The sequence below is a fragment of the Eublepharis macularius genome, chromosome 5 (assembly GCF_028583425.1).
Source record: "Eublepharis macularius isolate TG4126 chromosome 5, MPM_Emac_v1.0, whole genome shotgun sequence".
In the NCBI taxonomy this organism is placed as follows: Eukaryota; Metazoa; Chordata; class Lepidosauria; order Squamata; family Eublepharidae; genus Eublepharis; species Eublepharis macularius.
Window position 1 is genome coordinate 170,526,072 of NC_072794.1, and position 21,689 is coordinate 170,547,760.

At 49.0% G+C, this 21,689-nt stretch overlaps 2 protein-coding genes across 6 annotated transcripts in view; both read right to left on the reverse strand.

Annotated features, from left to right (window-relative positions):
* FKBP1A (FKBP prolyl isomerase 1A) overlaps positions 1 to 5,702 on the reverse strand; it is a 31,490-nt gene extending 25,788 nt beyond the window's left edge. The window contains exons 1-2 of the mRNA XM_054981944.1: positions 5,578 to 5,702; positions 5,398 to 5,445 (exon numbers count right to left, since the gene is read on the reverse strand). Coding sequence (XP_054837919.1) covers positions 5,398 to 5,445; positions 5,578 to 5,614 — 85 coding nt within the window. The 5' untranslated portion in view covers positions 5,615 to 5,702. The remainder of the gene's footprint in view (positions 1 to 5,397; positions 5,446 to 5,577) is intronic.
* Positions 5,703 to 12,693: 6,991 nt separating this feature from the next.
* The window catches only part of LOC129330539 (sodium-dependent lysophosphatidylcholine symporter 1-like), a 42,707-nt gene continuing 33,711 nt past the window's right edge, over positions 12,694 to 21,689 (reverse strand). For 2 of the 5 annotated variants that reach the window (XM_054980603.1, XM_054980601.1), the window contains 4 exons: positions 20,190 to 20,302; positions 17,841 to 17,984; positions 16,678 to 16,854; positions 12,694 to 14,002 (listed from right to left, as the gene is read on the reverse strand). In XM_054980603.1, coding sequence (XP_054836578.1) covers positions 13,969 to 14,002; positions 16,678 to 16,854; positions 17,841 to 17,984; positions 20,190 to 20,302 — 468 coding nt within the window. In that variant the 3' untranslated portion in view covers positions 12,694 to 13,968. The remainder of the gene's footprint in view (positions 14,003 to 16,677; positions 16,855 to 17,840; positions 17,985 to 20,189; positions 20,303 to 21,689) is intronic. The other 3 variants (XM_054980602.1, XM_054980605.1, XM_054980604.1) reach the window with 3 other exon arrangements.

Consider the following 21,689-nt stretch of genomic DNA (forward strand, 5'->3'; position numbering starts at 1 on the left):
GATTTAAATCAAAAAAATCCGATTTAAATTTAAAAAATCCGATTTTTTTGATTTTTTAAAAAAAATCATTGATTTTTATCCACCCTGGATGCTTTTAATGTGGTTAAGGCAGTAAAAGAAGTTTTGGGTCCACAAACAACTAGCGCGTCAATTTTCTCAAACATTTTTCTTCTTCCACCCACAGTTTCAAGGTAAGCAGAAACGTTCAATCTGCTGCAGATTTCAGCAGGACCGCCTCCTCTGCCCACCCCAAAAGCATGCAAAAGGAAGGATGTCCAATCCACGTGGGCTGTCCCAACCAAGCGCCTCCTGGCCCCCTGCCAGCCGACCCTTTGTTCCTCCTGTCAGCTGAAGAAGCCGGCCGGGAGAGCCCATCCCCGGTTTCCTTTCCCCACCCAATGACAGCAAGGAAGGAAAGAGAAGCAGATGGGGGAGAGGGAGGAGCTCCGCTGGTGCACCAACCCTTCTCGTTTCTTCCCTTTCACATCTATAAGAATGGGGCCCGAAGGGGAGGTTGCTCCACCATCGACGGGGAAGGAAAAACTGGAAGGTAAATGATCACAAGGCAGAGACAACGGACTGGCACGGTGCCATTTTATGCCCCCCCCCCCCATGGGCAGGACAGAGGCTGAAGTAAAAAGGTGACAGGCAGAGCTAGACAGGAAAAGGAAACACGGCCAACAGTCACTATTTAAACACAGACCAAAGTAAAGCTATATTCTCATCCTGGGATTCTCCCCAACCCTATCCCAAGCAAGGGCGCAGGAGTGGGGGAAGACTGCCGATTACCGTAGAGCAGGTGACTTCGTGACCAATTTGGCAGCATACTGGATTGATCTGGAAGGGATCTGAAAGGGACACCACGGGAATCAGAGAATCACAGGGTTGGAAGGGGCCCTACAGACCATCTAGTCCAACCCCCTGCCCAGTGCAGGATCAGCCTAAAGCATCTCTGACAAGTATTTCTCCAGCCTCTTCTTGAAAACTGCCAGTGAGGGGGAGCTCACCACCTCCCTAGGCAGCTGATTCCACTTTTGAACTACTCTGACCGTGAAAAAGTTTTTCCTAATATCCAGCCGGTACCTTTGTGCATGTAGTTTTAGCCCATTGCTTTGCGTCCTACCCTCTGCTGCCAACTGGAACAGCTCCTTGCCCTCCTCCAAATGACAGCCTTTCAAATATTTAAAGAGAGCAATCATGTCCCCCCTCAACCTCCTCTTCTCCAAACTAGACATTCCCCAAGGCCCTCAGCCTTGGGCACTAATGGCACCAAGCCTTAAACATCAGACATCGGCACCTGAAGTATCTTCAAATTCTCCGTTAAGGTCTCCATAAAAGACAGCAACCGTCCCTAAACAGGATCAATTGCTACCTTGATGTATCCCCAACTCAGCCTTACCAAAATTTAAACCCACTGTTTAAATGAAAGGGAGGAGCTCTTCCCCGCCCCCCCCCCGATGCGTGCAAATGCAACAGCCAATACTCAGCTGACACCTGCCGTGCTTATATTGCAGATTTATCTTTGCAGCCACAGCCTGACCCCTTATTTACTTTTTTAAAAAAGATCACACAAAAGCAAGGAACACTAAGGGGGAAACAGTAACTGCTCTGCTGAGAAATATTCTACCTTCTTTGCAGTAAAAAGGTGTTGGATACACAGAATTAGCTGCTGGTTTCTGTCCAGCTATGGAGCCCCGCCGAAGTATTCTGGCCTTACATCCTTTGAAAGCATCCCCGAAGCTGGCTTTAGATCTCCCCAAGCAAAGATGATGCGGTTGTCTGTGATGCTTGAAGAGTTGTTCAGTCTTTCCAGAAGGGCATGCGAAAAAGCCATGCTGCCCACCACCAGAACTGGCATGGATTGCAATGCCCACTCACATTACCCGCGTGGCGCTCCCGCGGCACCTTCTAACACAGTTTCCTTCTACATCCAACTCTGAGCCTTTAAGGACAGCCTTAGATGCCTTGGCAGCTGTCAGGCAGATTAGCACTCAGAAGCTGCATTCCGGTGCTGGAATCTCAAGCCTTCCGGAAGTGTGCCAAAGTCAGAGCTTGAGCATCTTCCAAACAAGCCTCACAAACGCTTAGACTTGAAAGCATCAGCAGCCCAACGGCAGATTGGGAAGCTTAAAAAAACAGAAAGAAAGCTGTCTTCCAGAAAAACCAAGCTGCCATCTCCATCTCTTCCAGGATATGAAGCCCAATTTTGCTGAGATCTTATTGGGCAAGCTGGCTGTCATTTCGAGACAGCAGCCCATTGGGCCTTCCAAGCAAGAGAGCAAATACGCCTATCAAAGAAGTTAATACAGAGTTCATTTACTGCAGTAGATTAAAAGCCACAATCTAAACCACGGGGCGAGTCACAGCAAGAAAGAAAGCAGACACGCACAGGGAACAAGGGTTTCTGTTTCAAAAGCACCAGAGCGACCGAGGGCTGCAAAACTGAGCAAGAGTAGGCCACTACAGAATAACATGGGACCGACTTCCAACAGAACTGCTTATGATTTCTCCCAGAACGTTCTAGTTACTTTCCATCCCACACTTGCACCTCTGCCCATGTAGATGCTTCGACCCAGCAGACAGAGCCCGGGCACAGCGTGGACCAACACTTTGCTCAAAGGATTGTGTTACGTGCCAAAATTCTTAACTAATATGGACAACGTAGTCGACAAGTCAGCTTTCAGAGCTCTGTGTATGTACAAGTACAGCATTCTGGCACAGTTATTCCCAGACATGTATTTCCCTTGCACTGCAAACATTAGAACCCTACATGGCACCAATGGAACAGCTTGGTGCATAGTCAGCAATGTGCTATTGTAATAAGCTGTGACACAGACGAACAGAGGCAGGCTGGACTGAAACGCAGCACACTGGGGGAGGGTGAATAAATCCTGAATAAGCAGTTACAACAGGATGCAAACGCCCATCCACTTCTCACATTATTCCATCTCCTAGCGCTACTGGAGGTGGTAGGGGGTTACAAGCTCTGTGCTGGGACCTCGTTCACAAAAGCTGTTCCTCTAAAACACAAATGTACTGGGGGGGAGGGTAAGGTTAGGTTAAAAGGTTTTCACTTCTCCTCAACAAAACTCAACAATTTTAAATGTTTTTCGATTCTATGCTGGCATACCATATACACACACAATCCCGACAACTTTCAACTCAGCGCCCGCTCATTTAAATCCATTTCTCACCTCCCAGCCCTAAAATGAATTCTTTGAATATTCTCACTGCTTCAACTGTGGTGAGAAGCAGGTGAGTTAACCCTAAGAGACAATTTGAGTGTTGGAAGTACTGAAGACATAGCCTTCCCCACCCCACCCCACACACACAGGCTGCATTGACAGAAGAAAACCTGCACTAGTGGGAAAAGGGCATAGAAATGGTTTCAGTAAATAAAGAGCCTCAGGAACCTGAACGGACTCAAGAGAAGCCACAACACGCTTGTTCTTTTTTGCCTCCCTTCCAGCTGAGAGAACGCAATGAGGCAAGGTGGAAAGAGAGAGAAATGGCTTCCATACGTGCCAAATAGCGCACTTTGCAATTGGAGTTTACTGTGTGAAATTGCAAAATTCACTGGTAAACAATCGCTAAAGTACATTGGAAGTAGATTGAGTGCATTATGCAGTATGTGTGAAAGCAGCCAGAGAGACTGCCAAGATGCAAAACCGGCAGCCCCAGAGGCCTCCCAGAAGTCATCCAGGGCCACACTGGGACACAAAGGTTCTTCTCCGAGCACCCTCTCTGCCAGATGGTTTCTGACTCACCCTTCCTGCCCCACTGGGCCTCCAGAGCAGACAATGGGGCATGAGGCTTGAACACGGGCAACTGAGGTGGCAGAGCTCATTTGACCTCATGGGGGGGGGCACCACAGGCAGGCTGCTCCCCGCCAGCACCACGAAAATGTGGTTGAAAAAGCACCTCCTGCCGCTGCAAGCCACAGAGGCAAGCAGGTGCAGCTCAGGCAGGTGGGCGGGAGGTTCAGCTGGCTGTTTGGGTGGTCAACTTCCAGGTGCGGCCTGGAGTTCTCCTGCCATTACAACTGATCTCAACAAGATTTTCAGAAGGGACCTTTGACTCTTGAAAGCGCACATCCTGAAAGTCCTGTTGGTCTCCAAGCTGCCACTGGACTCAACCCCTGCTGTTCTACCGCAGACTAACGCAACACCCACCTAAGACTGAGCTCAAGACTCCATAGAAACGAGAAAGATAGAGCAGGGAAGAGCCCCAACAGTCATCTAGTCCAACCCTCTGCATAATGCACGAAATTCACAGCCACCTGTCCCCCTCACCCCCCCCCCCATGCTCTATGCCCAGTCTGGCTTGGAGGAAAATTTCTTCCTGACCCTAAACTGGCAATCGGCATTATCCTGAGCACATAAGAAAGGACACAAGGCTCAGAGATCGATAATCCTGAAGGAAATGGCAGCTTCAGAGCGTGGACTGTATTTTCTTTATCCGATTTATAGCCTGCCCGCCCTGCAAACAGGCTGAGGCATTACACCCCTGCTGAGTTCCCTTCCCGGGCTCTGCCCCTAAGGCTGCAGGAATTCCGCAAGCTGAACTTGGCAACCCAATTCCACAATGAAAATCCCTTGTCTGTGGCAGACAGCTGCTCACCTGCCCAGGGGGAGAATCCCTTAACCCAATTTCACCCACTCCCAAACTAATAACCCAGGTTGCCAGCTCCAGGTCGGGAAATTCCTGGAGACTGGGAGGCAGAGCCGAGGGAGGGAAGGGAGCCAGAATGTGAAGCCTCAGAGCCCCCCTCCCTCCAAAGCAGCCATTTTCCAAGGAAGAATAATTTCTGGGGTCTGGAGTTCTAATTCCAGGGGCCTCCAGCCCCCATCTGGAGAGTCGAAGTGGACCAACCACGACTGAAGGTGTAGGCATGAAAATTCCCCAAGGAGATATATATAACGCCAAAATGATGATTTCCTTAAGGCTTTTTAGGTGTATCTATGTAAAGTGCAATGTAATTAAATAAAAATTACAGTAATAAAAATCCATAAAATTCATACAAAAGTCTTGTATGAATTTTATGGATATTTATCATTGTAATATGTACTTAATCACCTTGCCCTTTACATTTGTCTATATATCTATATCTAAATCTACCTATCTCTTTATATAGATAGAGAGAGAGATTTATAGATAGCTATACATATAAATATATAAAGCCTTAAGGAAATCATCATTTTGGCGTTATACCGAGCTCTCTCATTGGGGAAATTTCATGCCGACGCCTTCGGTGGCGGTTGGCCCACTCCGGGTCTGTGCTTCCAGTACCGGGGTTTGGCTCCCACCTGGAGGTTGGCAACGCAGGTGCCCCCTCCCCTTTTCGGCCCCTCCCCTCCCCTCCCCCCCCTTGACAGCTGCCCCCGCCGCAGGACTCACCCGTGTAGTGCACCACGCAGGTCTGCCCGCGCTTGGGGAAGGTCCGCCCTGAGGGGAGAAGCAGAAAGGCCGTGAGTGGGGGAGGGGCGGGAGAACGGCCGGGAGTGGGGGAGGGGCGGGCGGGGCTCGGACCCCCACCCCACCCCCACACAGACCCCCACCCCCACCCCGGCCGCTCACCGTCCCCGGGGGTGATGGTCTCCACGCGCACGCCCATCGCGCCCGGCGATCCCGGCCCGCCCCGGAGAAGCAGCGGCTGCGGCGGCTGAGGCGGCGGCAGGTCGGAGCCACGAGCGGCGGCGGCGGCTGAAGCGGCGGCAGCGGAGGACGGACGGCGCCTGCGCAGGAACCGCCGCTCGGAGGCCACGCCCACTCGCTTCGCCCCTCCTTTTAGAGGCCGCGCCCCTTCGCCGAGGCCCGGCATGCCCCGCGCGCGGCTGCGGCGTGACAGAAAGGAGCGGGCGCCATTTTGGCTGCCCCTCGGGAGGGCGGCGGGGGCGGCTCGCCTATCTGGCCCCGGCGGAGGGGACGAGGCGCGTCCCTTATGGAGACGTCGCGATCTTTTTTTCTTCCCTGGCCTCATGGAATAGACCCTCGGCCGGAGCGGGAATAGGACAGTTAGAATGATCTCCGTGTTGGTGTTGCCAACTCCAGGTGGGACCGGGAGATCTCCCGGAATCCCAAGGGATCTGCTGGTAACTGGGACCTGTTCCCCTGGAGACGTCGCGTCCGCGCTTCATCCCTGCCCTGATTCCAGAATGGACCCTCGGTCAGAGATAGGGCAATTGGAATGAGCACATTGGGGTTGCCAACCTCCAGTTGTGGTCGGGGGATCTCGGAATCCCAACTTCTTTCGGCATCAGGGATCTGTTCCCCGGGACAACATTGACTGCTTTGTAGGGTGGACCGTGTGGCATTATACCCCGCTGAGATCCTTCTCTAAATACGGAAATTCCTGGAGATTTGGGGGTGGAGCATGGAGAGGTGTGGTTTGGGGAAGAGAAGGACCTCACAATGCCAGAGTCCCCCCTCCATAGCTGCCATTTTCTCCAGAGGAAGTGATCTCTGTAGCCAGGATATGAGTTGAAATTCGGAGAGATCTGCAGCCACCACCTGGAGGTTGGCAACCCTGCTCCATTCCAAATCTCCAGACATTTCCCAACAAAATGTTGGCAACCCTACCATGTATGTAGGAAGCTAGCTTCTTGGGGCATCTTCTCCCTGAAGTGCTAGCTTGCCACATCTAGGGAGATTCTGGGAGAGAGGCGTGGACAGTTTAAAGCTGACACTTGCAGAGAAACTCTGTTCCTCCACCAGTCTGTATGATGGCTTATCTTATTAAAATAATGTTAAATTATTAATTTAGCATTAAAATTATTTAAGAAAAGCACTTCCTCTGCTCCCTGCTTTTAACCTCTGCAAAAAACAAATGACAAACACGGTTTTCCAAATTCACATAAAAAGACAAGATAAGCATGAATAAAACCTAATGGCGCAGCTTACAGAACTGAGGGAGGAGTTTGCTTCTGAAGTTGCTAGATGCCATTTTTCCCATCTGGGGAGATTTTTTAATGTGCAGTCGGTTGAAGGTTTCTTCAAAAGGGCAAATAGCAGTCCTTGGGGGCCATTTCAGAGCAGGAAAACGAGCGGGGAGACTGAAGCGCCTTCTGCTCAGGTGCCAAGAAGCTGATGCCAGCTGGGCTTGATTCCAGCAGTCCTAAGAGTCAATTTCTGAGCATGGAACTTGCAAGACACGTCAATCAAAAGTGCACACGGCAGACGTAGGGGTAACGTGCCTATAGTTAGGCCTCACGAATTCAGAGATATATTGCCTTTTAACATGGAGGTTCCACCTAGCTTTAGCAATGGCGCAGGCTGTTCTTTTCGAAAGAGGAACACCCCAAAGTTTGCAGGGATCAGGCTTGCTTGGATTGCTAACCTCAAGGGGGGGGCTGATATTCTCCAGGATTTGCAACAGATCTCCAGATTACAGAGACTAGTTCCCCTAGAGGAGATGGCAGTTTCAAGAGGTGGACCTAGGGGACCCATCCTCCCAGTGGGGTGGGGGATCCCCCGCTTTCACCCTCCGCCCTCCGTCTCCACTTACCTGACTGGCAGGGGAGGAAGACACGGGAAGGGGCCTGCTGGGTGTGCTCCTGGGGCAGCGCGACAACATCACTCCTCCCCTCCAAGAACACTCCTGCGCTTTGCAGCAGGCTGATTTTGCCCCCAAACGTCCCATTGGAGGCCTAAATCGGCCCACTGTAAAGTGCACGCCCCTACGCGCCACACAATGACATCACTTCCCAGAAGTGACATCATCGCACCAGTGCAAGGAGGTAAGTGACCTGGTAGCCTTTGGTGGACCCCATGATATACCATAGAGTCTAGGAGCAACAAGAGTTCTAGAGTGACATTACATCCCCACTTAGTTCCTTCCCTAAACTCTGCCCTCCCCAATCACCAAATGCAAGCCCTCAGGAATTTCCAATGCCAGAGTTGCCAACTCAAGCTGGAATGTAACCATTAGCCACAGACACTGCACTGTACTCTGTGTAGGAGCAGGGGTGTATATAGGAAGAGTTGCTGTAACTATTGGCAGTACCACAACCTTACCGTCTGCCCCCTTGTGTTAGACTGAAAAAAAGATCTCCGTGGGATAAACCTTTTACTCTGCCGTAGCTAACGATGCTGTCTTGCCTCTGCTTGAAAATGCTCAGGAACAAGCCTGAATTTCCAGTTAAGCTTTGGATGTACAAAGTAGTACATCGCTGCTTGCTTACGCTTTGTTTTACCTCTCATATTTCTGCTTTGTTTCAGATTTCTACAATCCTAATTCTATTACATTGCTTACCAGATGCCCCATCCTGTAGAGTGTATTGATTTAAATTGTGTAATCCACCTTGACTCTCAGTGAGAAAGGCAGACCATAAATAAAGTAGATACATAAATAAATTAGGAGGCATCACATGGTTCTAATTTAAGAGAATCACAGTGCCATTTTAATTGGAGTTACTCCAATCTCAGCCCATCTTCTATATAAAAGGTGAGTTGTATTGGCGACAACTCACCTTCGGTGTAGGCACAGTTGCCCCCTCTCCAGCCAAACAGCCCGGAAGGGGCAGGACAGCCGAGCCCACTGCCTCCAACCTTCCCCAGCTGATCAGCTGAAAAGGGGTGGGACGGCCAAGCCTGTGCTGCCCTCCCCAAGCCTCAATTTGGGGTGGGGTGGCTGCAGGCATGCCCGGCTTGCCTGCACTGCCCTCCCCAGCCGCGAATACACTGGCCTGATTTCCACCCGTTTGAGGCCTGTGGGGCGCAGGAATAATAATAACAACAACAACAACAACAACATTCAATTTATATACCGGCCTTCAGGACAACTTAATGCCCACTCAGAGCGGTTTACAAAGTATGTTGTTGTTATCCCCACAACAAAACACCCTGTGAGGTGGGTGGGGCTGAGAGAGCTCCAAAGAGCTGTGACTAGCCCAAGGTCACCCAGCTGGCTTCAAACGGAGGAGTGGGGAATCAAACCCGGCTCTCCAGATTAGAGTCCTGCCGCTCTTAACCACAGCACCAAACTGGCTCTCACTGCCGGAGCGACAGAACAGGCCCTGGAGTGCTGCTGCACTCTGCACCAGGCTGATTTTTGCCTGTCTGAGGCCCTGCTAGAGCCCATTGTATTGTTAAACACAATAGGTGTTGTTGCTAGTTGATAATAATGGGCTTAGACCAAAGTAACTCCATTTAAATTTGCATTGAAAGTGTCCTCCTTTAGGGCATCATCACTAGAAAACGCTTTTTTGCCCATGGTGCCCTTGAGAGCCAACACAGCTCACAACATTACTGAGATCTTGGTTCCTTTGACTTCCCTCTTTCAGAACAGGGAGCTGTCATATGAGAGCAAAACCCCCCCACCTTGCCGAGTCAGAACGTTGGTCCAGCTAGCTTGGGACTATCGGGGGCTGTCTCTTGTCCCCCAAGCCCTGTGGCCCAGAACCAGCCTTCATGGGCCTGGGCCGTGGCTAGCCAGGTGACAGTCAGGCCCATGCAGGGGTTTGGCAGGAGGAAGGGGCAAAGTTGTGCCTTGCTTGCGTCAACAGAATACCGCGAACAGGGTCCTGCTGTGATCTGGGAACCTTGGGAGGTTGTGGAGCTGGGAGCCGAGGACCATCTGTGAGCAAAGGAGGCATTTCTCAAGGTAGCTGGTGAGAACTGTATTCTGCCTGCACATCCCTTTGACAGCTGTATGCTTCAATACCTAGAAAGTCCTGATGCAGCCGAATGAGCAGACGCAAGGCAGCTCTTGAACAGGGAGACTGGGCCATCAACGTGAGAGCATGTCACACTCTCAGAACACTCTGTCTCTGGCTGCGCTCTGCCTTGGCATAAATAGAACCGTTGCAAAAAGCAAGCACAGGGATGCAAGAGGCTGTCAGATTGGAAGCTGTTCAGGAATCCAACTGTTCTCGAGGCTTGTTCGGTCACGGGTGGCTCACTGCGTAGAGTCAACCGGAAATGGGCTGTATTTATACAAGGGATGCTGTCTCCTATTAGGAGCTGTCCTGGGCTGTGGACCTGAGATGAAGCCTTGCTTTGGGTGCCACAACCCAGTGAGGTTAAAAAGATGGAGACCTGGAGGCAAGGAGACCTCACCCAGGTTGTGGAATTCCCACCAAGCAACTGTGGCTTAAAAAAAGGTTTCTTGGGGCTAATTGGGGGTTAAGATATATTATTGACTAGCAACAAAGCCCATTGTGGCAAAAAATATAGCGGGCTCTAGAAAGGGCAGATGCTGGTCATTGCCCCCTCCCCAGTGCCCCGATCTGGGGCAGGAGGAGGAGGGTGGCCGGGCTGGGCGTTGACCCTCTCCAGTGCCCTGATCGTGGTGTTGAAGGGCTGGGAGGCAGGGCCACCCACCCTGCCGCCTCCTTGCCTCAATCTCAGTGCAAAGAGCTGTGCAGGTGGGTGGGCCCTTCCCACCGTGGGCCGATCATGACGGGGAAGGGCTGGGAGGCGGGTGCGTCCTTCCCACCGGTCCACAGTCTGCGTCTGCACCACATAAAAGGTGAGTCATCGCCAGTATGGCTCACCAATTTTGTTTAAGGATGGTAAAGATAAATTTGAAGGTAGGCTATAATTTGTAATATGTATAAATCTTTACACAGAGAAAATTGGTACTTATTCCTAATTCTCGTTTCTAATTCTTACTGTCTTTTTTCTTTTTTATCTTTTTTGTCTTCGCTTTTTTTGTGTCTTATTAACTTGGAACAATCTTTTAATAAAAACTCTTATTTAAAAAAAAGGTTTCTTCCCACACAGTGAAGAATTCACTTCTGGAACACAGTCCCACAAGATGTAGCCATGGCCACTAGCTTCGATGACCTTAAAAGGGGATTAGACAAACTCATAGAGAAGAGGGACTATCAATGGCTATTAGCTGAACAGTTAAATGGAACCTCCACGTTCTGTTGATTTATTATAATTTTGTTATTTCCATCATTTGTAAATTGCTTTGAGGACTCTTTTAATATCCATGGATTGGGCAAGGATCGGGAGGGGAAATCTAATACTAGGCTGTTAATGATAGGACATTTTGGAGTGTACCATAAGTGGGAAGTGACTTGATAGCACATAACACACACTCAGTGTATGAATAAGGTTTTTTCTCCTAGTCTGTTTAGTCCCCATCTTGTTATCTTTCCCTTCCATGTTAAAATGTTCCAGGAGCAAGCCAAACAGTCTCTCTGGTGCTGCCAACTCTGCAGGGACTCAACTTGGCTTCCTCCGGCCGCCGCTGGCACTCCAGGATATCAGCATTCCAGAAATTTGCCCAGATAATTAAAGGACCCCGTGGCACAAAGTGATAAACTGCAGCCCAAGCTCTGAGTCACAACCTGAGTTCGAGCCTGGCGGAAGCCGGTTCAAGGTTGACTGAGCCTTCCATCCTTCCGAGGTTGACTCAGCCTTCCATCCTTCTGAGGTTGACTCAGCCTTCCATCCTTCCGAGGTCGGTAAAATGAGTACCCAGTTTCCTGGGGGTAAAGTGTAGATGACTGGGGAAGGCAATGGAAAACCACCCCATAACAAAAAGTCTGCCAAGAAAACATTGTGCTGTGACGTCCCCCGTGGGTCAGTAATGACTTGATGCTTGCACAGTAATGACTTGATGCTTGCACCTTTACCTTTTTTTTTAATTAAAGGACCAATCCACCCCTGCATACCTCAGCAAGTCCTTCTCTAATATACCTGCCTTTGCTTGATCTCCCTCATGCATCTGATGAAGCCAACTGTGGTGTTTCCATCCGGCGAAGTCTTTAAGGTGTCAAAATGAGACGTGAGCCCACACCTCCCAAGAAGCTTTTGAGAGCCACCACCCTCAACCTCGCTCTCTTCTCTGGGCACAGAACGAAGCGAACAGCAGAGAGCTATAGATTGCGGAACACCACACAGAGAGTGACACATGGAGGCCGCTTTTCAAGTTGTGCAAAAGAAAGAGGCGCTTTGTCAGCTGAAAGAAAGCAACCCCAGAGCCGTTGGTCTCAGAACGAACACGTTTGCAGTCAAACAGCAAAGCACAGAGCACCGCATGAGACTCCTCATGTTCCCAGCCTACGTGGTGTAACATCAAAAGTACCTGAATACAAATCACACCCCTTATAAAGCTTTCGGCAGGATGGAATAACAGCTTTAAATTCCCTGGCACCAGAAGGCTGCTGCTCTCCTTCGGGGGAAAAAAAACCTCTGAATATAATGGGAATGAAGTGGCAGGGCGGCATACAAGCTGTACGCAACCCACTCCTGAAGCACGTCTCCGTCTCAGTGGCAGAATGTGATCTTCAAAAACAGTAGAAGGGAATGCACCCTGTGTTAGCACATGAGGCTGTGCTCAAGCCCTCTCCCAGGTCTTTGAAATGGAAACAAGGGTTGTGATGCTTGGTAAACTTTTGATACCTATGTAGGCTCAAAGCAGGGAGAAGGAATAATGCAAAACCTTCAACTCCGTTCATGGAAGATGAAGGGCAAGCGAAATCCCCTTCCCTCTCCCCAAAGCATACAGCCTACACCAGTTCTGGAGTTATGCAAAGCCCTCTGAGAAACGTCGCACGCAGTACTGAATTTTTCTGAAAAGGCAGGTGGTGGGTGGTACAGGACTGGCGGCTTAGCATTTATAGAATCACAGAATCATAGGGTTGGAAGGGACCTGTAGGGTCCCTTCCAACATTTGCAACATTTAGTCCCCCTATATACTCCTAAAAATTCTATAAATTAATACTATCTTATAAGCCAGCATGATATAAATGATGCATTTTATTTTAAAGCAACAAAATAGATTTAGCTTTGATAGGAAAGTCTTGCTCTGTTTAGCCCGAAAGATTGCCCTCTTCCTTGAACTGGCTGATCTGGCCATCTGGATCCTATGCGAAGGTCTTGCTAGGTACCTGTCGGGGCTTGGCAAAGCCTGGTCGTTCAACTCTTGCTGCTGTGACCAACTACTAGAACTTTGTGAAGCTGCCTTAGGTATCAAGCAGGCATCCGACTAGCCCAGGATTGTCTACTCAGCTAGGCTGGACTTCTCCATATTCTCAGACAGAGGTCCTTGCCATCCTCTTTACCTAAATATAGTCAGAGATCCTACATGCAATGTATATGCTTTAGCAATACACTGCAACCCTCTGCCTCAAGACACAAATAACATCATGGGGTAGGAGTGGACAAGGACATCTATTTGGTGTTAGCAAAACAACTGTGCAGAGATCCCCGTTTAATTTTCGAAAACAGCACCCACCAATCAGCGAACTCCTGAAATCCATTATGACAAAGTGCTTTGGAAAGGTCACACACTATATATATATTTTTAAAAAAAACATTTTTATCAATCCTTCCTCCAAGGTCAGGTTCTTCCTACCTCCAGTTTATCTGCACAACAACCTGGTAAGGTAGGTTAGGCTGAGAGGGAATGACTGCCTATCCGATGGGCTATATAGGTGGATATTTGGGAAGGGTGATATGGAGATGGACCTGGTATGGGGGAGGTGCTGTTCAACACCTTTGGCACGGACACCCAGATCCCAAGTGTTGGGGACATGTTGAAATTGCACATCCGCACAGTCTCTGTGATTGGCCCTTAAAAGTGAGGGGCATCTATGAATCATAGAGAAGAGGATGATATATGGAGCTTTCCTGGTAGCTGTTCAACCTTCCCTCCAAGGAAGGATACTCCACAGCCACCTTTGGCGATCTCTTGCTGATCTGTTCCAATAAAAAGAGATCTTTTTTTAGCAGTTGATCTGTCGGTTAAAGCCACAGCATCCTCTGCACATTGAGAAGAAACTGTCCAATGGAGTGGCAAGCCCTGTGAGATTCCTTTCTTTGTTGCCAGCAAGCTTTCTTGAGCATCCCTGCATGCGCCAAGAGAGACAGCCAAGATCTGTCCTTTGCAATACAGAAACCAGAAGCAAGAAGCATCAAGGTCTTTCCCGCAACAGCGCTGATTTCTCGGTCGCAGCCAGGCGTGAGCACTTTATCGCATTTTCTCCAGATGGGCGAAGGAGCTTAAGTTGTCTCCTACTCCGGGCTTTCAGCCTGTCCTCGAAGGCTGCTTAAAAGACACACACAAAATCTAAGCCTATTTTTTAACAGACGGTGACGTTGAGGGAGGTCTGGGCTGCTAGAACAGCCCCGGAGCAAGTCAAGCTTCCGCATGCAAAGCAGAGGCTCTGCCACGGAGCCACAGCTCCTTGCGGGGAGGGCAGTGGCTGGGTCCTTACGCTGCCATTTTAGCATGTTCTGGCCACCAGCAGCCTTCCAGGGCAGCTATGTGCCAGGAACCTCCCAGGCAATTGAAAGATCAGTCCCTTCCTGGTAAAGGTGCCATTCCCCCAGCCAGGGTAGGGGATTCCCTGCTCCCACCCTTCCTCCCCCACACCCACTAACTTGGCTGGTGGAGGGCACGCTCCCCAAGGTGCCTCCCCCAGGCGGTGCAGCACGCATGCCCATGCCCACAGCGGCCCAATTCGAGCCAAAACGCGCCCCTCAGTGGGCCCATTTCAACCTGACTTGTGCCCTGCAGCGGGCTGATCCAGCCTGCAGGAGCGCTCCCAACTGCCCTTTGACACTGCACAATGACGACCACTTCCAAGAAGTGACGTTATCGCGCAAGTCGGGAGCGCAGCCACAAGAGACCGGGACCCGGGGCCGCAGCAAGGTAGGTTCTAGGCTCCCAATCTCCCACTGTGGGAGTCAAGGGACCACCCTACCTGGTGGGGTAAAAAGAGAAGGGTAGGTGTTGGGGCACAGAAGGCTGTTCTAGTGGGAGGGGGCTTGTAAAGTGGGTAAATGTGGGTCTGGATGTAAACTCCCCCAGCTGAAGAGCCAAAGGAATAGGAATGGAGGATGGGAATATGAAGCAATGAATTTGGACTTTATAGACAGAACTGGGCCACTTCACCGGGGGAGGATCACATTGTTGAATGCTCCCCAAACAAACCTCCTTCCAGCTAGAAAATAAGTACATCCAAGAGGTCTGGGCTACAACCCTGAAGAGCTAGTTTTTGGCCTGCGGGGGGGGGGTTGCATTGGGAAGCATTCAGATGGTATTTACACCACCGCTAAGGAGTTGCATTTCAGCCTCAGTTGCATTACCACCTCCATTTGCTGCATGTATTTATTTCTTTTACTTATGTCATTTATAGTCCGCCTTTCTCACTGAGAATCAAGACAGATTACATAGGGTGAGATTCGTACAGTCAATACCAAGGACATTTCAATAAACAATGCCATGGGGGAAATAAATGCAAGTTTACAAAGACAAAACATTAGCAGAAATCCAGTACAAAAGATGCAAAATCTTCCTCCTCCTCCTGTTTTTAATCGGTAGTAGATAAATTCCTGTGTTGTCCTAATACTGCATTCTTATTATTCGTTTTTTAAAAGCTCAGTGGAGACAAGGCAAAATGAAAAAACCCTGTGCAGAATTTCCATCGCCATTGCTAGTCTTTCAAGGTCAACATTGTCTATTGGCTGATCCTTTTAACAGTAGATGCCTGGGACTGAACCCTTCTGCATGCCAAGCAGCTGCTCTGCCACTGAGCCAGAGCCCCGCCCTGGAGGTGTTAGCAGTCAGCCCCCTTCTCACGCGGGAAAGGACCGTTTCTACATATTTAATATCATAAACCCCTTCCTTGTGCCATAAGCAGAAGGTACTGCCTGGGCCAGGGCGGATGGCAGCCTCCCTGGAGGTGGAAAACTACCAGAACGTGAGTCATGGGCAGCTGATTGACTGGCAGCCCCCTCCACACCCCAGGGAAAATGCAAAAAGTTAAAACAATGAGGTCTTCCAAAAGGCTCCTGAGTTTATCTCATCAACGCCCTTCCGTGCTTCCCTTCACCAATCTAGCCTAATCAGGCTATTCAGCAAAACTGATAGATTTCCCACCCGGTGCTTAAAGGGTCATCAAGCAATATTTCACCTTTAGTCCATCCCAGATAGCCTAGCCTCTCCCAACTTATTATTCCAAGGAGATAGATCAAGATGGATAGCCGTGTTTGTCTGTAACAGTGGAAAAGAGCAAGAGACCAGTAGCACCTGTAATACTAACAAAATTAGTGGTAGGGTATGAGCTTTCTTGAGCCACAGCTCACTTCTTCAGATACACTTCTTCAGGTATCTGAAGAAGTAAGCTGTGACTCACGAAAGCTCAAATCCTACCACTAACTTTGTTCGTCTTATAGATGCTACTGGACTCTTGCTTTTTATTGTGCTGTTGCTTGTGGGGCAGAGACGTCAGCAGGGTATGTTTGGCCCTATAATTGGGCTGCCCAGCCATGTGCTGTGACTGTGTGTTCTGGGATCCATCCACACACACCCAGATGTCTTCTTCTCTCTGTGAAACACTGGTCATTTCCCTGCTGCCTCCATGGACCTCCTTCTTCAAGACTGGTAACTATAGCCCTCCCTGAAACTGCTTTCTCTTCTTCACTATTTTCTTAGCTAGTTCTGTGTGTCTGTTGTGTGTGGTTCTCTGTACATTTGCCTTTTATTTTTCTGTTAATAAAAGAAACCTTTCCTGACCGTTTATTTGAGAGTTTTCTAAGGGAACAATCCTGGTATACATAGGCAGAGATTTCCCAGTTACCCCCTCTTGCTGCATCTCTTTCAATGCTAATTCCCCCGGCTAATTAAGGGGACCTCCTATTTGAGTAACAGAGAACCCTTCACACCCTTCATACTCTGTGGTTCTCCTACCCTCTTTTGTTACTGAAATCCATTCTCACCATGCAGCCTCCATCTCGACTTGGATCTGCTTCCGCCGCTCTTCATTGATGGGGTAGGAGCAGAACATGACCATGGCGCAGAGCAGCAGGGCTATGGGAACAGGCGCCATCAAAATCCGCAGTGCGAGGATGACCTGGGGGTTGTGTGCACAGTCTTCGGCTTTGTAACCTGCAAAACTGTCCAGGATGAAGGTCAAAATGCGCCACGTTGGGGAGAAGTTTTTACATGGAAGCAGCCACAGGCACTGCCAAACAGATAACAGGTGGGCAAGCACTAAACTCAGAGAAAGCTCCTTCAGGGACCGGTGGCTGCACTCCTCCCGAAGCCACAAACCACATCCATGACAAACTCAGGCTTGACTGAAACATGACACTAGTGAGGCAAAAGCCTTCTCCTGTGGGACTTTGCAAAACATCTCTGTGTACCTGCAAAGCTGGTATGTGGCATGCAGAACTGCTTTGCATGAGTGGCAACCCAGATTCCGTGAGAGGCTGGGGCAGTGCAAAGTCCCAAGGCAGAGAGCTTTTGCTTCTCTAGTATCCCGATTAAATCAGGCCTCAGCAGGCCACCCTAAGGAATGGACCACATCTGCCTAACTCGCCTTGGTCTGGAGATGGCTAGAACCTGAGATTTCCTTGGGGAAGGAAAGAGGTGCGCCCCAAACAGACAGTGAGTGGATGGGCACATAGCAGAGGCACCATCCAACACAAAGGTTTCTTGCATAAGCCCCAGTGAAATTAATGGTTCCTGCTGCGTCTGTCGCTCCAATGAATGAACAAGTATCAGGGAGCAAAAAGAGAATACTCCCCTTTTATGGTTACCAACTCTGGCTTGGGAAATTCCTGGAGATTTGGAGTGGCGCTTGCTGAGGGCAGAGTTTGGGGGAAAGAGGGACTTCAGTGGGGCATAATGCCATAAAGTCCACCCTCCAAAGCAGCCATTTGCTTCAGGGGGGCTGATTTTTGTAGCCTGGAGATCAGTTGTGGGTCCAGGAGACCTCCAGGCTCCAACTGGAGGTTGACAACCCCGACATCTATCCATTTGGGTTGGAAAGTTGGTTCCTAGTTTCCCCAAAGTCTTCCTTTCCAGTGAGCAGTTTTCCAACCCCATTTTTACAAAGTTCAACTAGGGAAAAAAAGAGGGGCTGGAAGAGGACGCTTACTGTAAGCCCATTGTCGAAACGCCAAGAGTAATTCCCCCGGCAAACTTGTTGAAGAACACATAGAAGGAATAGAAAAAGGTTTCCAGGTTGAGGCAGGTGGGATTGCAGAGCTTGAAGTCGTCCACTGCATCTGGAAGCATAGACCTGGGAGCAAGCAGAAGTTCGAGTTAACTATACACACGCCTGTTCACACATGCACGCTCCCAGCACAGAGACTGCACTGCCGAGGGTAAGCTCCAGTGAGTGACGGGTTTGTCATGGGATCTAATGCCAGAGAAAGAAAGACATTCTCTTCGTTTCTCTTGGACAGCAGATGTCGACAGCTAAGGCACATAGAGGGATGGGCCCATTCTCTCTTCCTGACAAACTAATGCCAAGAGTTCTGCTAGACTGCATTAGAAACTTCCTAGGACCTGGATGAGAACGCGCGCACACATCTGTGTGTGTGTGAGAGAGAGAGCGAGAACTGACCCCAAATTTAAAGTTGCCTAGCAGCTGGAATGCAAGAATGACCCTGGTGGATCAGTCCAATGGCCCATCTAACCTCTAGTCCCTCCTGAACCCATTCTTGGCAAGTAGACAATGATAAACCGATCTTCCATAAATGTGTCCAACTCCTTTGAAACCCATCTAAGACAGAGGCGCTCATAGCATCTCGAGGTAGCGAGTTCCACAAGTCAAATGTCCATTGTGTGAACTGTACTTCCTTTTGTTTGCCTTCAGTCTAATGCTTCATAGGGAGTACACAACCTGACTCCCTTTCTTCATCCTTCCTACTTCTATTCCCCTCTTCCCAGAATTATTTCAATGCATAGACATTCCCTTACAGGAGACTGATGGGGGGCGGCAGTTTGCAAACAGGAACCTCAATCTAATCACAATTCAGTTTGCTCCGATGGCACGATCACTGGCTCTAACAACACCAGTTATGCCATCTCAGGTTCATTCACTTATTCATCTTCCAATGTTATATGTGCTATCAAGTGTCAGCAATGCCTTTCCACTCTCTACGTTGGACAAACAGGCCAGTCCCTATGCAAAAGAATAAAAGGACATGAACAGGGCTTTTTTTCAGCTGGAACGCAGTGAAACGGAGTGCCGGAACCTCTTGAAAATGGTCACATGGCTGGTGGCCCCGCCCCCTGATCTCCAGACAGAGAGAAGTTTAGATTGCCGTCCGTGCCGCCCGGTGGTGTGGAGGGCAATCTAAACTCCCCTCTGTCTGGAGATCAGGGGGCAGGGCCACCAGCCATGTGACCATTTTTGCCAAGGGTGATTTAAACTTTTAAAAACTCCCCCCTTGTTCCAGTTGACCCAAAGTGACATCATTGGTCCTGGGAGCATATGTGCACTTTGCACGCGCACATGTGGTACCAGAGGCACCACCTCTCACCAAAAGTTGCCCCCTGTGCTGGCAACCCACTGAGTTCCACCACCTTTCCCAGAAAAAAAGCCCTGAACATGAATCTGATATTAGAAATCACAACACTCAAAAATCCATGGGAGAACTTTTAAATCTTCCAGGACGTTCCGTTGCTGACCTAAGAGAAACTTCAAGGGGAGATTACAACATGAGATTGCTGAAATGGAGTTCATTCACAAGTACAGAACAATGGACTCACCCATCATCATTCCAGGACTGAATAAAGACTTAGGATTCTTATCTCACTACAGTAAAGAGTCCAGTAGCACCTTTAAGACTAACCAACTTCATTGTAGCATAAGCTTTCAAGAACCACAGCTCTCTTTGTCAGATGCATCTGACGAAGAGAGCTGTGGTTCTCGAAAGCTTATGCAACAATAAAGTTGGCTAGTCTTAAAGGTGCTACTGGACTCTTTACTATTTTGCAACTACAGACTAACACAGCTAACTCCTCTGGATCTTATCTCACTACAGATGCTAATTTCTGTTGTACTTAAGCTGCATTGTACCTTTATATCCTGATGCCCTTCCTTCTAATACCCCACCCATCTTTAGCTGGGATATAAAGGTTCGAGGATCTTCAATCCTACTTGCATCCTAAGAAGGGAGCTGTGACTCTCGAAAGCTTACACTCTGAAAGTCTTGTTGGTCTCTAAGATGCTTCTGGACTCAGATCCAGGACTCCTGCTGTTCAGTCAAAACCTCAAAAGGAAGGTGAAGCAAATTCCGTCGTGGAACCTGCGATTCTCCCATCTTATTAAAAGCAGTTTCTTTTTCTTTCTCACATTCCACAGTGCTTGCATTTTTCCACCCCACCATTTCAGAAACGCCCCCTGTTCCTAATGTTGGACAGGATCACAGGACGTTTTGGATACACACCCTCCCCGAACACGCTGTCTATTGTTCAGGACTTCCCTTCCACTCACCACGGCAACAAGTAGAGAACAGACAGACTACACCCCGCGAGGGCAACCATGAAGGCGAAGACCAGGAAGTTGTGGGTTACTAATGTGATGACGATGACGGGCGGGATGAAGAGCTGATGAGAGAGGCAGAAATGGGGGGGGTTCAGTCAGGGCCAGGATCTCTCACTTCAGATATCATGCCTATCACAGTCTTAATAAGTAACCTTTGAATTAACAAAATCTGCCCCAGTCACAAGCATTATCTTGCGCATGAAAACTTACAAGGCCATCGCTGCTCCCGTTGGATGGGTCTGGAGGGCAAGTGACATGCGCGAGGGCACACCCCAAGGCAGAATCTAGACAGGGCCGAGAAGACGGTGAGCAGAAGCCGTGCCACTGGCAAGTTTCCTGGACAGCAAAGCCAATGGAGTCCAGCAGGGGCTGAGAATGGGGTTGCCACCTCCGAGTTAGAAAATTCCTGGAGATTTGGAGGGGTGGAACCTGGGGGAGTTGGGGGGGGGACCCCAGCAGGGTATAATGCATAGAGTCCACACTCCAACGCAGCCATTTTCTCCAGGGGAATTGCTCTATGGAGATCAGCTGGGAACCCGGAAGTTATACTGGTGAGAGGCTGGCCAGGGAGAGCACAAAAGCAAACAACCAACAAACTCCCCTCAAGGAAAAATCAGTAATATGCAACAATATTTACTCAAATGCTCAGCGAGAAAAAAGTGCAACGTGCTATGAATAAATACAATGCAATAAGAACAATATATCAATTCCACATAGCACTTCGGAAAAGAGTCCAGTAGCACCTTGAAGACTAACCAACTTTACTGACGAAGGGAGCTGTGGTTCTCGAAAGCTTACGCTACAGTCAAGTTGGTTCGTCTTACAGGTGCTACTGGACTTTCGTCTGACGAAGAGAACCGTGATTCTCGAAAGCGTATGCTACAGTCAAGTTGGTTCGTCTTAAAGGTGCTACTGGACTCTTTACTATTTTGCTACTGCAGACTAACACGGCTAACTCCTCTGGATCCACATAGCACTTCAATGTCCTCAATAAAGATAATTACACAATCATAAATAATTCATAAGTAATCACTATCCTCTTCCAATAAATATGTAATCGACAACGCAGTCCTAAAAGGCCCGTAATACAAAGTCAAACCATCAAGTCTTTCCATCTATGATTGTGTAATTGTATTTATTGAGGAAATTGAAGTGCTGTGTTCATTGAGGGATTGATGCATTTATGCTATGTGGAATTGATATATTGTTCTTATTACATTGCATTTATTCATAGCGCTTTGCACTTTTTTCTCGTTGAGCATTTGAGTAAATATCGTTGTATATTACTGATTTTTCCTTGCGGGGAGTTCGTTGGTGGTCCACCTGTAAGTTACCAAACATCCCAACGCTTTCCTTTGTGATCTTGAGGTCTAGAAACTGCGTGTTCCCCTTCAACGTCAGAGGGTCGTCTCTGACACGGACTCAGTTCTGTGACCTCAGGCAAGTTAG